Below are 13,917 nucleotides of genomic sequence, written 5' to 3' on the forward strand. Positions count from 1 at the left end.
AGTGTGTAAATCAATGTATGGAAAATGTTACACAAGACAATGAGGGTTGTAAGGTTGAGTAATCACATAACGCCCATACTTGTTGACATTATATGGTAAAAGTGAATGGTCAGGAAAAACGCAAAGTCAGGAGATAAAACATAACACAGTAATTGGGGTTATCTGTATTAACAAGACTTTATGACTTCCAAAAGGAACCTTTGCAATTTTAGAATAACAACAGCTTGAGAAAAGAACAATAAGGATCTAAGCCCATGGATTACTGTGTGCATGCAGCTCCTCGATGCCAGTAAATAGATCATTGTGCTATATTAGAAGGATTGCAATTTATGAACTAGAAGTAATAAGATGATCTCAGAGTCAAAAACATTTGTGCACTTACCTATCTACACAGAATACAAATCTATGATCTGCATATTACACGATGTGTTTTACGGCTGACATATTAACCCTCGATGCTACTTTAGGAGTTGAAACTGTGACTGTACAAACACAGAACTTTCCCAGAATTGCATTAACCACCAGTTATTTTACTGCTAATATACTCCCCACAAAATTGCTGGGCACACAAAGATCTCTGCAGCAGGTCTTAAACTTATAAAATATTTTCAAATGCAGCCTCTTTGTGACCAATTAAGTAAACTATAACAGATTTACTTTCACATTTGTCCTCGTTAATATATTTGCAAGTTTTTTTTAAATAAATGTATAAATTGACTGTCAGGCTTTCCTTTTAAAGCTTCACCACTCGTGACTCAACCCCCTTTCCTCTGCCACACCTTCACCCTCAATTTATGGGTTCCCCTGTAACTTGTTTCCTTACCAGCACTGAGCTCGAAACAAAAACCGGTAAAATTGACATTTTCTGCCAAACTCGTGACACTTTCAGTGACACTTTCTAGCAAGTAAAATGTAAGAACAAGGGCAATTAAGTTAATGTAAAGAGAGGAATATCGGAAATTATTCACTGAATCCTTCGAAATGTCCCACGTAAGCAATCTGAAAAATTGGCAGCTACTCTCAGGCCAGCTGTCATGATTTATGGGCGAAGCAATGAAATTCTTGTTTTTGAGCTAAAAAGTATGTTATTTAGCTTTCTCTCATTTAAAACTCCCACTCCTCCAAAGCATTTTAAATGGGAGTCCTGTTCTAATGCTTTCTCTAAATCGCATTTAGGTGTCCCGAAACGTTGCCATGCACAGCTTACGATTTCCATTACTTACACTAGTTATTACAATAGATTTAAACATTTCCATCCACTTTAATTAAAAGATATACAATACATGTCCACAGCAGGTTTCTGTTGTATTGCCACATATGGGGCATAACCTATATTTAGCTACAACGCCACCCTAAGCAGCAGTAACGTTGTTTCTTGTTTGTTGTTACATAGTAATAATGAACAGTCTTTCTTATATTTCCCCGAGACATGTCTCTTATTTCCTCCGTGCGGGTGAGCCCTGTTGCTCAGTTACCACAACGTTTTAACAACCAGCTAACACGTCCGCCTGGATGCTCAATGATTGTGCATGTACCCTGGGAAATGTATTTCATATTGCTACACAACCCCTTCACCAACACGTTTCCAACGTCACAGGAAAACTACTTTTCCCACAATGCCATACCGCTGTCGGCCGGTAGCAAATGTGAAATTGCGCTATGCAATGTGGGAGTTATAGTCCCGCAGCGCCCTAGTGAAAGGGGCGTTTGCGGAGGCGGGACTGCAGGTTCCAGGGATCTTTGCAACTGCGGGCGGGAGCGGGTAGAGCTCAGAGGGCGCCGAAAGAAGATGGTGTCGGAGCTAGCGGCGTGTTTCCCAATCCCTGTGCTGAGAGTGAATTTGTGGAGCGGTGGCGGGATAGCGCAAACTCCGCACTCCTGATATCGGGAATGCCGAAGCCTAGAAGGACCCACCCGCAGGCCAAGCGGAACGGCCGGGGTGAGTGTGGAAGAGTCTGTTCGATGTGGGTAGGGGAGGATAGGCAGCTGTCACGAGGCAGTGAAAAAGAAGGTATCGGGTAGCTTTTAGCTGCGTGGGGCGAGGCAATGATCAGAAGTATCGAATATGTGATTAGTGGGTGGCTAGTGTGCTAAGATCGGAATATGTTCCCGGGTTTATGTAGGAATCTGTGGTGGAGGTGCGTTTTACTGGTACAGCCGTGTGGCGAGGTTCTGGGGTTCTACTCTGGGTTTTAGAGGGTGCAAGGGTCGAAAGGGGACCTTCACGACTGCAGACTTAAGTGTCCGAGACATTAGGACTCCTGGAGGCGAGCCCGCCCTGCTCCCAGCTGCCCACCCCATAAGCAGGCGAAGAACCTCATGGAGGCCTAATTCTTTAGTCTAATGGAATGTAGTAAAACTCAGGATAATGTGTCAAAAAAAGACTGGTGTGTGGCAAACGCAGCAAGAAAGACCAGTCGACTTTTAATGCTTGGAAGCAAGGCTTTCTTGCTGGTGCTTTAGAGTTGAGGTCGTGTCTGCCTGGCGCAGAACTACCGGGTACCTTCAGTTCGAAGGCTGCGAGTTTCCATCCCATTTTCTTTGGGTTTAATAATTGTATGTATGGTGGTGCTGGAAGAGTGCAACGGTACCTTATCGCAGCAGTGTCAGTGGGGAAAATTTCTGTGCGTGGCAGCTGGAAATATTTGCTCCCTGTACAGTCCCCTTATCCCCCCCGCCTCCCGTGATGACCTGCGTTTCTGTACAGGTAGAGATGACCTTGTGAGTAGGGTGGACTTTCCACTTTGCTGTACGCTGGCTGTTTGCGTTTGTGGTGCGTATACTGCAGTTTGTAGCTCGACATTTCCCCCAAACACCTGTGAACCTTTCGCGATTTTTTTTTTTAGAGATCCTAAATGATACAGGCTCAATAATTCTAGTTTGTTGTTGGGTACGCTTAGTCACAGACCTTTAGCAGTAATAACAGCGAAATAGCAATACAATGACAACTAAAAGATTATACCTAAATGTAAATAGACTTTATTTTTTTATTTGGTATTAAGATGCATTTTGGTAAATGCACAAGGCCTACATATGGAAACTAAGATTAACAGTCACAGTGGTTTTCGTTTTCCTTGTGCTTTGAATGTCAAATAAAACAGCATCTGCACTACTATTAGAAGTACGTGTCTACTTAGACTTGGCTCATATTAGCAATAAGATGACTTGAACTGATACCATATGGTATGATAAAGGTTTAACTGCAAAATTCCACCAACATTTGCAATGCAATAGGTCTTGCATTTGTGAAAGTTTGATCTATTGGCGTTACAAACTCTAATGTTGGTTACATTTTGTTGTTAATATATCAGCTGTATTATAAGTGATAAAATCTACGAAGGAAGGAGCGTGCAGTACCACAAGCTGTTACTAGGTGTCCATGTGGAGTTGTAAAGGGACCTCTATTAGCCACATAAGGTACTGCACCCTTTATAATTGTATTTAGGATGCAGTACCTTATGTGGCTAATAGAGGTCCCTTTGTGTGGAAGGATTAAGTGGGACGGAATGACCTGATGCAGTGACCCAGGTGTGATGGGGACACCATGTGAAACAGGGGAAGTATGGCCAGGGGCGTAGGAAGGATGACAGCAGTAAGCATCTGGGCGCTAATGTTAAAATGGAAGTGTGAGGTACCAGCCAATGGAAGGAGGTGCTGGGAGGACACCACCGCAGTTAAAGGGACAGTATTATGAAAGCGTGGCATGGATCGCTTAAAAAAATACTTGTATGTTTTTTAATGTGAATACGGTGAGCCACGTATAAAGGCATGTGGCTGCCATTTTTTTACATGAAAGTGATGCATGGGTTGCCTTAAAAATGCTTCTCTGTTTTAAAATTGTAAAATAGAAAAAGGTGCTACCACCACATTTAAGGCAGGACATGCGAGTATTAGTGAATATTTAAAGAGCAGCTGCTCATAATTATGAGGAGAGGGAGCAAGTATGGTTGTGAGTTCCTGAAAAAGCCTAAACAAGAGTGCTCAGACAGTAATAACATAACGAGTAATACCACATGTAAGAGGGGCAGCCTTCATGGGATGTTACAAAAGAAGAAAACAAAAGGAGGGACTAGTGACCATATTAGTCAATAAAAATCAGCAATTTACAAGGGACAGTAAAAGGAGCCAGTTAGAAAGATGGGTGCTGCTTAATGCCCATATCATGAATACAGCACGTCTCGAAGAGACAGCGCAAGCCTTGGCGAGGCAAGACCTAAAAAGCTAGTTCTGTACCTTGTCAGTAGTCAAAACTAGCAGTTTCTGCAGTGTTATTTCAGAACTAGTATGTCTTTTGTAAGATTTGCAATGCATGGTTTGTGTTTGCTTGGCTTAAAAACTGGTTGCAACAGCCCTTTGTTTTTAGGTCTCGCACCTGGCTATGCAGCACGAAGCGCTGTCGCCAGCGAGACCTATTGTCGTCGACTATGCTTTCAAGGGAGACAGGAGATGGGCATGCGCAGGCTGGGCGGACTGGAAATGTGAAAGCGCGCGTGTTCAGTCACGCGCTGTTCATCTCCTGTCTCCCTTGCAAGCCTCATGCAGTTACTTTCACTTTCCCTCCCCCGTCCGCCGTCGGCTCCACGGCCCGTCAACGTGCACCGAAGTTTACCTTAAAGTTGTTTTTCTGCGCCCGGGCCCCCTCCTGGGACCCGGTGCTCTCCTCCATCTGGCGGCTGCCACCGCGGGGCTCTCCCTCGAGCATGGGAGCCCTGCATCACAGCTCACGCTGGCCTCTTCCGGCTTGGTTCAAGGCCCCGCCCACATCCCGGGCGGGCCTGCCTGACTTCCAACTGGGCTCAAGAGGAGCTCAGATTACTGCCCACATGGAATAGCAAATGTGCGGAAGCGGCCCTCACAGCACGGTAATCCTCCTTTATTTCAATTATTATCCTTTATTTTTAGTTTATAAAGGACGGAAGTTCTGCGTTGACAATACTAATAGACCATGGCCGACGCTTGTGAAAGGGACCGTCATTGGAGAATTGTAGGCATTCGATTTCCCTCTAAATTAAATATAACAGTAATTAGAGCAGATTCTCCACATTTGGCAAGTTTCTAGCCAGCCGTACACTTCTAATGTGGACTTTTTAACATTCGCAGACATAAAAGGATAGATGAGTAATTCTGTGCAGCTTGCATGTAACACCGATTAATTCGCTAAGTAATATAATTCGAAAATGTTGTTTTTCGAGGGGTGATATTTCCGACTGTGGGGCACGACAATTTCGTAGATCAACTTGCGCTACACATTTATGTCTAAAGTATATAAGAGAGAACAAATAGCACTGCTACATTCTGTTCATAGTTGGTGTACATTGGATAAAGACAATGTGGGTAACTTCTAACTTCACTTTTTACTGTGCTTCCATTGGGTTTAATGCATTTTGTCCATGTTAATATTCACTGGTTTATTGTAGCACTTATAATAATCACCATGAATTCATTTTATGCTCTGAATGCTGTAGCCGAAAACTAGAACTGGTCTTGTTTAAAATGCCTACCAGGCTAGTGGCGCTACGAGTCAGGACGCAGCTTCTTGCTCTGACCAGGCTAGCATCTTATCTATGTCATTGTTAACTGTTTGTACCTCGATGCTTTGGCCGCATGCCAGGAAAGTGCAGCTTGAAACCCTTTTAAAAGAAGCTTATTGCTTAGTGGAGATGGGTGAAATGGGCAGGTGGAGGTGGGAGACAAAACCAGAACGAGGGCAGCTTGGAGATGAAACAGGGATGAGGTGGAATTTGGGGGTATGAGAAGTAAAAGATGGGTCTGGAAACACAAGCACTTGGAGTGCTTGAAAACAGATTAAAACAAGCATTTGCAATGCAATAGGTCTCGCATTTACGCAATTTAAGCTATGGGCATTGTAATGACAATGCCTTTTATTTATTTTTTAAAACAAACAAAAATAAAAGGCATTGTCATTTGCAATGTCAATAGCCCAAACTTGCGTTAATGTGAGACCTATTGCATTGCAAATGCTTGTTTAAATGGACAGGAGAATAGTTTAGGTAAAGCCTTATTAGTGCACTTAATTTCTCTGGTCACCCACAGATGGGGGTGGGAGGTCCACATTCCTAGAGGTTTTTCCATTTATCTTGGTGGTTTATGAACTCTTCTGTCTTACATTATGCTCTGATAGCGTTTTAACCTGTGCCATATTTAGAATACCCTTTCACCATCATGGTTATGTCTGCCATGTGGAGTTAGTTAGGGCAAACCATAGGAGTAGTGGTACTGCCCTAGCATGGTACTTCCTCATTTTACCGTACCCTGTTCCCAGAGCTGGATGATCACCTTCAGCTCTTCAGTACATTACAAATATCAGTTCACACATGTAGTTCTGTGCAGTTCACAAACCGACCCAGGTGCACCATTTCTCCAATGCAAAAAATAACGTGTTTGTAGATGTTGTGCCAGCTACCAAGATATTGCATGCCCTGCAGACAAATATTTCTGCTGCATGAGTTGCAGTGCCTATTCAATGCCAGGACCCTAGGCATGTGCCTGCCAAGTCCATCAAATCCATGTGGTGACCAATGTTAAGATTTTCAGAGAGCAGTACTCTAATATGGCTCAATACACTCAAATGCCGATTGGCTCAATTTGATACCCAATGTGCAGTGTCAGCGCTGTTCATTGTCGGGGCATTGCTTCAAGATACTGCAGATTTGTGCCAAGGTGCTGGTTGCCTATTGTACAGACATAGGCCTCGGGCATTACTGTTCCATCTTGGTACACTTATCACTAGTATGGCAGTGTGTACATTGGCTCGGTATAAAGCCACACATTGCCTTGAGTTTCTTCTTAGTCCAGTATGTGAAACACTAACCTCGCCGCCTGAAGCCTCCATGCTTGGTATATGAAGCACATCATTTGTGTGTGAAACCATAAGCCTCCTTGCCCGGGTATGAGCAGGCAATTGTCATGCCAACAAAACATATTGCCCTGATATGTTTGGCTTCGTTTCAGAGCAGACACCAGTTGCTCCATGCTGATAAGGAAAGAAACCACGAAAAATTAGCGGCGATGTGACCTAGCAAAACACATCTGATCAGATCCCAAATGAATGGTGCAGGTCCATAGAACTTTAAAGTAGGATGAAGTATTGACCACTTATTTCCTGTGGTGGTTCATCTTGTTTTAGTTTGGTGAGAATTTCAACATTGCAGACATACTGAATGGATTTGCTTAGTGCTGGAAATTGCAAACTGTGGCAAGAGATGGTGGAAGGCTTGCTGTTTAGGAATATGTATGAAAGTAGCGGGGGAGACTCATTTGTTAGTCAATCTTTCCTACTAGTAACAACTTCCCTGTTTTTCTTGTTAATCTCATTAAAAACAGCACCTTTGTCCCTTGATCGATGCTCTTGTACGTGACTGCTTTGTTCCTTCTGCAAAACTAGACATTGAAATAATCTATACATTGTTGGCACTGACGTTTTGTAGTGAGAAGTAAAGTTGGGCGCTTAGAAGCAGCATTGTTAATCTCAATACATTTCACACACTTAACAGTGGTATTTTATTGCACAGTGTTAGATAAAAAATAGTTGTTCATGTTACGTTTTTGTGTGTGCTAATCCATGTACTGTGGAACCCGTATCAAATGTTAAGAAGTTGAACATCATAGTTGACTATGATGGAATAGCTATGCTTTTCTCATGGTGTCCTCTTCCTTCATAGGCAAGTTTTTTCTTTACATCAATCCACTGTTGTGCATTAAGAGTTAGTGATTTGCCCAATGTCAGATGGACATCATTAAACAGTGGGGCTCAAGAAGTATGCTCTTTGGAGAAAGTGAAGTTACAGCATGAACACTGCTTTAAGAGAGCTGAAAGTACTCTCCGAACAGGTTCACTCCTTTTTTCCCTGCCAATATAAAGGAGTGTGCTGACAGTGCGAACATATTTGTAGTGGGTCTTTGTACATCAATGTGCAAGGCTGTTCTAGAGTTTGAAAGCTGACGTGGATGTAACACATGCTACCGACACAGCAGTCTTCTTTCGCTGGTGGTTCTTCTTTCCAAGAGTTGAAGGCCATGTATGTTTATGTACATTTTACTGATCTATGTTTGTGTGTATTGAAATATGTGAATTTGCCTTACGTTTTTGAAGCATTAAAGCAAAAAGTAACTCAAATCGATGCTTGAACTGGGCCACAGCAGTACTGCCAAGGAACACTGATGGCGTGCTTCTGTTGGCTTTAACTTTATTGGTCTTGTCTTCGATCAATTGGTAGCAGAATGCCTGTTCCTACACGTTACTTGTTGGCTGTTGTGACAGATATTGTGATTACAGAAAATGACTTCAAGCTTCCTGAAACTTCAGCAATTAATTCCTCATTGGGCCTACAGTTCTGTACCTCCACTTGATAGCGTCTAAACTGTGCAGTGTGTATTTTTAATTGTGTCTCTACACTCAGTTCTTGTGATGCTTGCTCTCCAGGACGTGGCACCCGAAGTACTGTTTGGCTTACAGCACCACTTTATTGAGGCGTACTTGAATTAGGAGCTGCACATATCTGGAAATCATTAATTGCTTATATTTAGTTACATTTTTGTCCGGCTACACACTCTGCCCTTTTTCAGCCCTTGTTAACCAAATTGCAAATAATTAACTTTGTCCTGCTCCAAAAAGATCAGGGAGACATACATTTGAAAGGTGGAAAGCACTCTTAAGTTGGAATATTGAAGCCTAGTGATAATTAAGCCCTTCTGGGAGCGGGGAAAGGGGTCCTGAGTAGGCGGTTACTCTATCCTTTTTGTTCACTTTCCATCTAGGCTGGTTGGTATTATCTACTTATAACTTATTTGTTCTGGTTTCCCTTGATGTGAAGCTACGATTCTTTCTGACTTGGATGTAGAGTTGGCAGTAGACCGGTATCCTCATGGACACCTTTTCCTGTCCGTCTTTTTATCCAAAAGCACTTTACTAAGCTGGAATGTTGAGATTTATTTTTATGCAGGGTTGTAACCTGGAGTTGGCTGAATTTGGGACTGGATAAAAAGGGCTCCTGGTGACTTGTTGACACCCCTCATCCAAGCCTACTCAGTTATTTGACACCAGCAAACAATGCTTTTTTTTCCAGCCTCCTTGTTTTGGGACAGGGCTGCTTTTGTCACTGTTTCTCACCCAAGTTTTTTATCCTTTTGTATGGACTGTGTCAGTCTACATTCGCTTACACGTCCAGCATTAAAACATTGATACTCCAAGTACTGCCTGGGGGGGCCGCATGCGGCCCTCCTGACCTTTAGATGTGGCCCCCAAGTCAACAGCAGTACTGGGCTGCTGTTTACTTGAATCAGCCCTAATATTTAAAAAAAAAATGAATTAAGGGGCAATCGATTTTTGTTTAGGTTAGTTGCAGTTATAGGAAGCAAGTAACTAAGGTTTCCTGCAACAATTAACTTGGACATCTTGCTACAAACCTATGAAAATATGATCAAGCTTCTTCAAAATTCCAAAAGAGTATTTCACTAACATGCAGCTCAGATTAGTACACCAGATTGTCAGTGCATTGAGTAGTTTTTTTAAAGAGATTTTTCAAATATGAATTTAAGAAACCTTCATGCTTCCTTCCACCCTAACTGACAAAATTGCAATAGTGAACTAGGAGGCAAGTTACTTGTTATGTGCACTCTGGGCGGCCTGGGCTGTTATACATGGAAAACATTAGAGCTTATTAAATCGTACACAGGACATGGTTTCGTACAGTGCACATCCTAAAGTCATGTACTTCAAAGTCCTCTTATATGGGATAATGAAGAAAAAGGAGGAAAGTGAAATAATTCAATTGTCTAGAATCACACGAAGTGGGGAAGCCGGGATTGATCCCAGGTTTTCTGGTTTCACATAATGCAATCCAGCCACAAAATGTGCATGCTTCACCTTCCCTACACCCACTTGACGGTGCCCAACACCCTCACCGTCTGCAACACCCCACCCTCTGCCGCCACCCTGCTGGCTTCAGTGCTCCACACGGTCCCACCACAGATGAACATTTTTGTGAGTACACATGTTCTACAGTCTTACTTGATAGTCTCTCCAACCCTTATGAGTTGAAAAAATATAAGCAATGTGTTTGTGAAAGAGAACCTAATGTGCTGTATGTTTTTATCCTAATGTTCAAGAAAAAAGTGTTGGTCTGTTTCAGCAGACACTTTGTACTGGCATGGATGACTTGAGGATAGCACTGATCATGACGGACTAGGATCCTGCTTGTGTTTCTTTCCAACCCAGCAGCACTGCATCAATTTCTTGAAGGGGCAACGCGTATTCCTCTAGAAATATGTTCTCCAAGTCGGTCCTAATAGATACACTTACAAATGTTCCTAGCTTTTGCTCTATTTGTAACTTACACCAACATCTGTCAGCACAACAGAATCTGCTCTTTTGAGTGGCATCACAGTTTCAGCTACCAACTTATTAAAGTTGTGTTTTTGTTGACTTTATTTTATGCCTACCTTGCTCTCCCGTGGCCGCAGGGTCTCTGAGACAGGAGCTGCTGCAGCTACAGGTCACAGCCAAAGTCACCCTGGTGAAAGGTAATGGTCTCATCTTGGTCACTTCCTAATGCATGGCTCAACATCTGGCTACACGCTATCCCTTCCCCTGGCACTGTAGGTTGTTGGCTGTTTCCAACAATGTTTGCTTGGCTTGTATGGGACCTCTGGGGAGGGAGAATGTGTACATACATTGCCTAATTGTAACTCTTTAACCCTCGTTCCTTTAACCCACAGAGACGGCATACCAAATTAATGTTGTGTGTATGTTTGCTGAAAAAAGTGTGGCGTTGAAGTTAGAAACGTAAAATACAATTAGCTCGAAATATTAAGTGCCCATTTAAACAACCCCATTTTATTTCTACTTTTAAGATAACAATTGTATCCTCTTCATACCAGTAGCTACGCTGTTTTTTTCCAAGTCGATTCCTATAGGAATCTTGTAATCAAGATGACCACTCGACACCAATTTAACCAGTTAACCCATTGCCGCAACCTGTATTCCTACTGTTTATTCCCTCCTTTACTCCCAAGTGTATTCTGTTGGCTTTGCTAATGCTATGAAGTACGTGAACACTTCCCTATTCTCAGCACCTTTGTTAGCACAAACTAAGCAAGTAAACCTTTTCACTTGCCCTAACCTGCCCTCTATACTGCACCTAACCCGTACATAACGACGTAAAGTGTGTGTGTGTGTGTATATATATATATATATATATATATATATATATATATATATATTTATTTCACGTTTTTCAAACTTGTGGTTGCTCACTTTTATTTTCGAGCTTTGAACACACAAGATCATGGACCCGCCCATCGCCGCATATACTGGCTATGGGTTTGTTGCATTTTCTGTTGCTTTACTCCTTCCCGCAGGAGTGCACACTCCGGCCTCTGATTTCATAGGTTTGGTTTGAGGCAGCTGTTGTTCGAACCACTTATTGAACTGACATTATACCACGTTGGTGCTTACGCGCATTGCTAAATCGCGTCATCATTGCATGTCATCCACGTCGTCCCTCCACCCCACGCCTTTGCATCTCTTCCCTCTAGTTTCGTGCCTCCTCCGGCTTTTAATAGTTGGCGTCGTCCGCCTGTGTCAGCTGTTGCGTGCAGCGCCGCTCTGCGTTTGTTTGCTTTCTGGCGATAGTAATCTTGACGTATTCGCAGGTCGTGGAGTTTCCTCAGTGAGTGCCAGGTCCTGGTAATTATAGGCCCTGCGCCAACGAAAGTCTCCCGCCTGGGCCCCGCCCGCCCTATCGGTGCGCGCCAGGTCAGGCAGGCCTCGTCATCCTTGGGATCCCGTTCGTGTGCTGACGCTGCGCGAGCTCCTTCTGGCTCCATTCTTGCGTTGGATTAGCGGCCTTGTACAGAAATAGCTGCGACCTGCCTCTGTGCGGCCCCACCCACTTTTTTTTTTCTTGCTTTGACTACTAGGTGACAGCCGTCCTCACGTATTTGCCAACGTTTGCATACGTATTTTCTCTTGTTAATGCCGAATGATATTTTTATTTAAGAATCTTAAAACATAGCATGTAGTGTGACCACCTTCCACCAAGTCACTACGCAAGTGTTTTCCTGGAAAATATATATATATATATATATATATATATATATATATATATATATATATTCGTTCTCCGAAATCAGTGAATATCGTTCGTGTCTGTAATGACCTGGAGTGAGGCGATCACCCGACTAGTATGTTAATTTTACAATGGGAAGGACATGCTTTTGGTTGGAGGGGTTCTTTATGTATGAAGACGTCATGGTATTTGTTGAGGTTTAGGGCTGACTATTGTCACCGTTTTTAAAACCTATTTAGACCGGGTAATGTTATCCTTCCTGTGCAGGGCCTGGGTATTGCTTACACAAGCTGCCCCTTGGACGTGTTTACTAACGGTTTGTAATGTAGATGTCTGGCCGTCCAGCTAAATGCTACTGTTTCAGTGTTATGACACAGCCGAAACACTCGCATTAAGCAGTGGTGTAATGGTGAGTGTTGATTCCGGTCTCTGATGACATATTTTTCTTTCTCCGCAGCTTACTTTGGTGTTGTACGAAGATATCCTCTTATTTTAATGATCATGTATTTAGTCTTTGTCGGTGTGAGAACAGTACCTAACTTTGTTGTTTTTTAATATATTCATTTGTCGGTGTGAGAACAGTACCTAACTTTGTTTTTTTTTTTTTAATATATTCATGTGCCTATGCATTTTTTTGCACGACTCACCCCCCCCCCCCCCCTCCCCCCACCCCACTCTTTTTATGGTGACTAAGCATTCTTTCCAACAGTAAACACAATCACTAATCGTGTTTATGAACATCATGTGGCGTGTTGTCAGTGCAGAGAACTTGAGAAGGGCGAAGTCCTGGGGTGTCAAAGAGCCATGCCATGTGGCAGTAGACCCCTTTGTGTAGTAAAGGTGGTCAGTTTTAAGTGGGTTTGTCCGAATTACTGTACTCGAGGGTGGTGTTTCAAATGATACAGAAATAGCAACTCCTGCTAGTTGCAGTTGTGGTACCTGCAAATGTCTGCAGGGTCTCCTGTTCATACTTTGTGTGATAGGTGTCATACTGGTCTGTGTAAAGTGGCCCTGTGTACCATAGCTAGAAAGGGTGTTGGAGTAGTAGTCGAGATGCTGGAAAATTCTATTGTCTTTACTAAAATGGCTGCAGCAGATACGTAATGCATTGGACCTGTATTTCAGAAATCGCCCTAAATCCATTCTACCCATCCATCATTCCTTTCTGTAAGGCTAACCTGCATGGCCTTTCCATTGTTGTACTTGGTGATTACGTGGAAGGAGCCCCAACCCTTGGAGTGCCATTTTTGATACTTACCACTTCACTTTATTTTTCCAGGTTCCCGAGGCACAGCTGGAGCAGACTCACAGGCCAGCGACGATGATGAGGTTGCCAGTGAGGTGCAGAGCCACTACAGCAGCAACAGTGAAACAGCAAGCGTTGCGGAGGAAGGAACCGGTGAGTAGGCAGTGGGTTCTTTCTGGTATAATTGTCAGTCATTTCTCTACATGAGCCTGGCTAACCCCCCCCCCCCCCCCCTCCCTTGAAACTATATTTTCTGAATGTTTCACAAGGCTCTGTTTGCAAGTGGCCTCTACTTTTCCACCCAATTTAGTGACTTCATATTGCCCCAATAGTTGCTGCTCCTTGGGGACAGTGCCATTACGGACCCCAAGGTGTCTACTGCACTAAAGTACATGTGTCCCCCCCCCCCCCCCCCCCCCACCCCAAGCGTGACGTTGAGTATTCTAATGTGTACGTTTCTTACCATGGAACCTCGAGACTTGCCTTCTGGCCATGGCTTATGGATTTAATCAGTGACTTGCCCACAGTTATGTAATTGTGGTTAAGTTACTGTTGCACTTATGTTAAAGTAGTTAACGGGAA

At 43.2% G+C, this 13,917-nt stretch overlaps 1 protein-coding gene across 1 annotated transcript in view; it reads left to right on the forward strand.

Annotated features, from left to right (window-relative positions):
• The first annotated feature begins 1,757 nt into the window (after positions 1-1,757).
• LOC147668823 (interferon-related developmental regulator 2-like) overlaps positions 1,758-13,917 on the forward strand; it is a 93,294-nt gene continuing 81,134 nt past the window's right edge. Inside the window, exons 1-3 of the mRNA XM_086948428.1 lie at positions 1,758-1,939; positions 10,483-10,542; positions 13,369-13,488. Of these exons, the coding sequence (XP_086804554.1) occupies positions 1,891-1,939; positions 10,483-10,542; positions 13,369-13,488 (229 nt within the window). The 5' untranslated portion in view covers positions 1,758-1,890. The remainder of the gene's footprint in view (positions 1,940-10,482; positions 10,543-13,368; positions 13,489-13,917) is intronic.

This window comes from Lissotriton vulgaris, unplaced genomic scaffold, assembly GCF_964263255.1.
Source record: "Lissotriton vulgaris unplaced genomic scaffold, aLisVul1.2 SCAFFOLD_437, whole genome shotgun sequence".
Classification (NCBI taxonomy): domain Eukaryota; kingdom Metazoa; phylum Chordata; class Amphibia; order Caudata; family Salamandridae; genus Lissotriton; species Lissotriton vulgaris.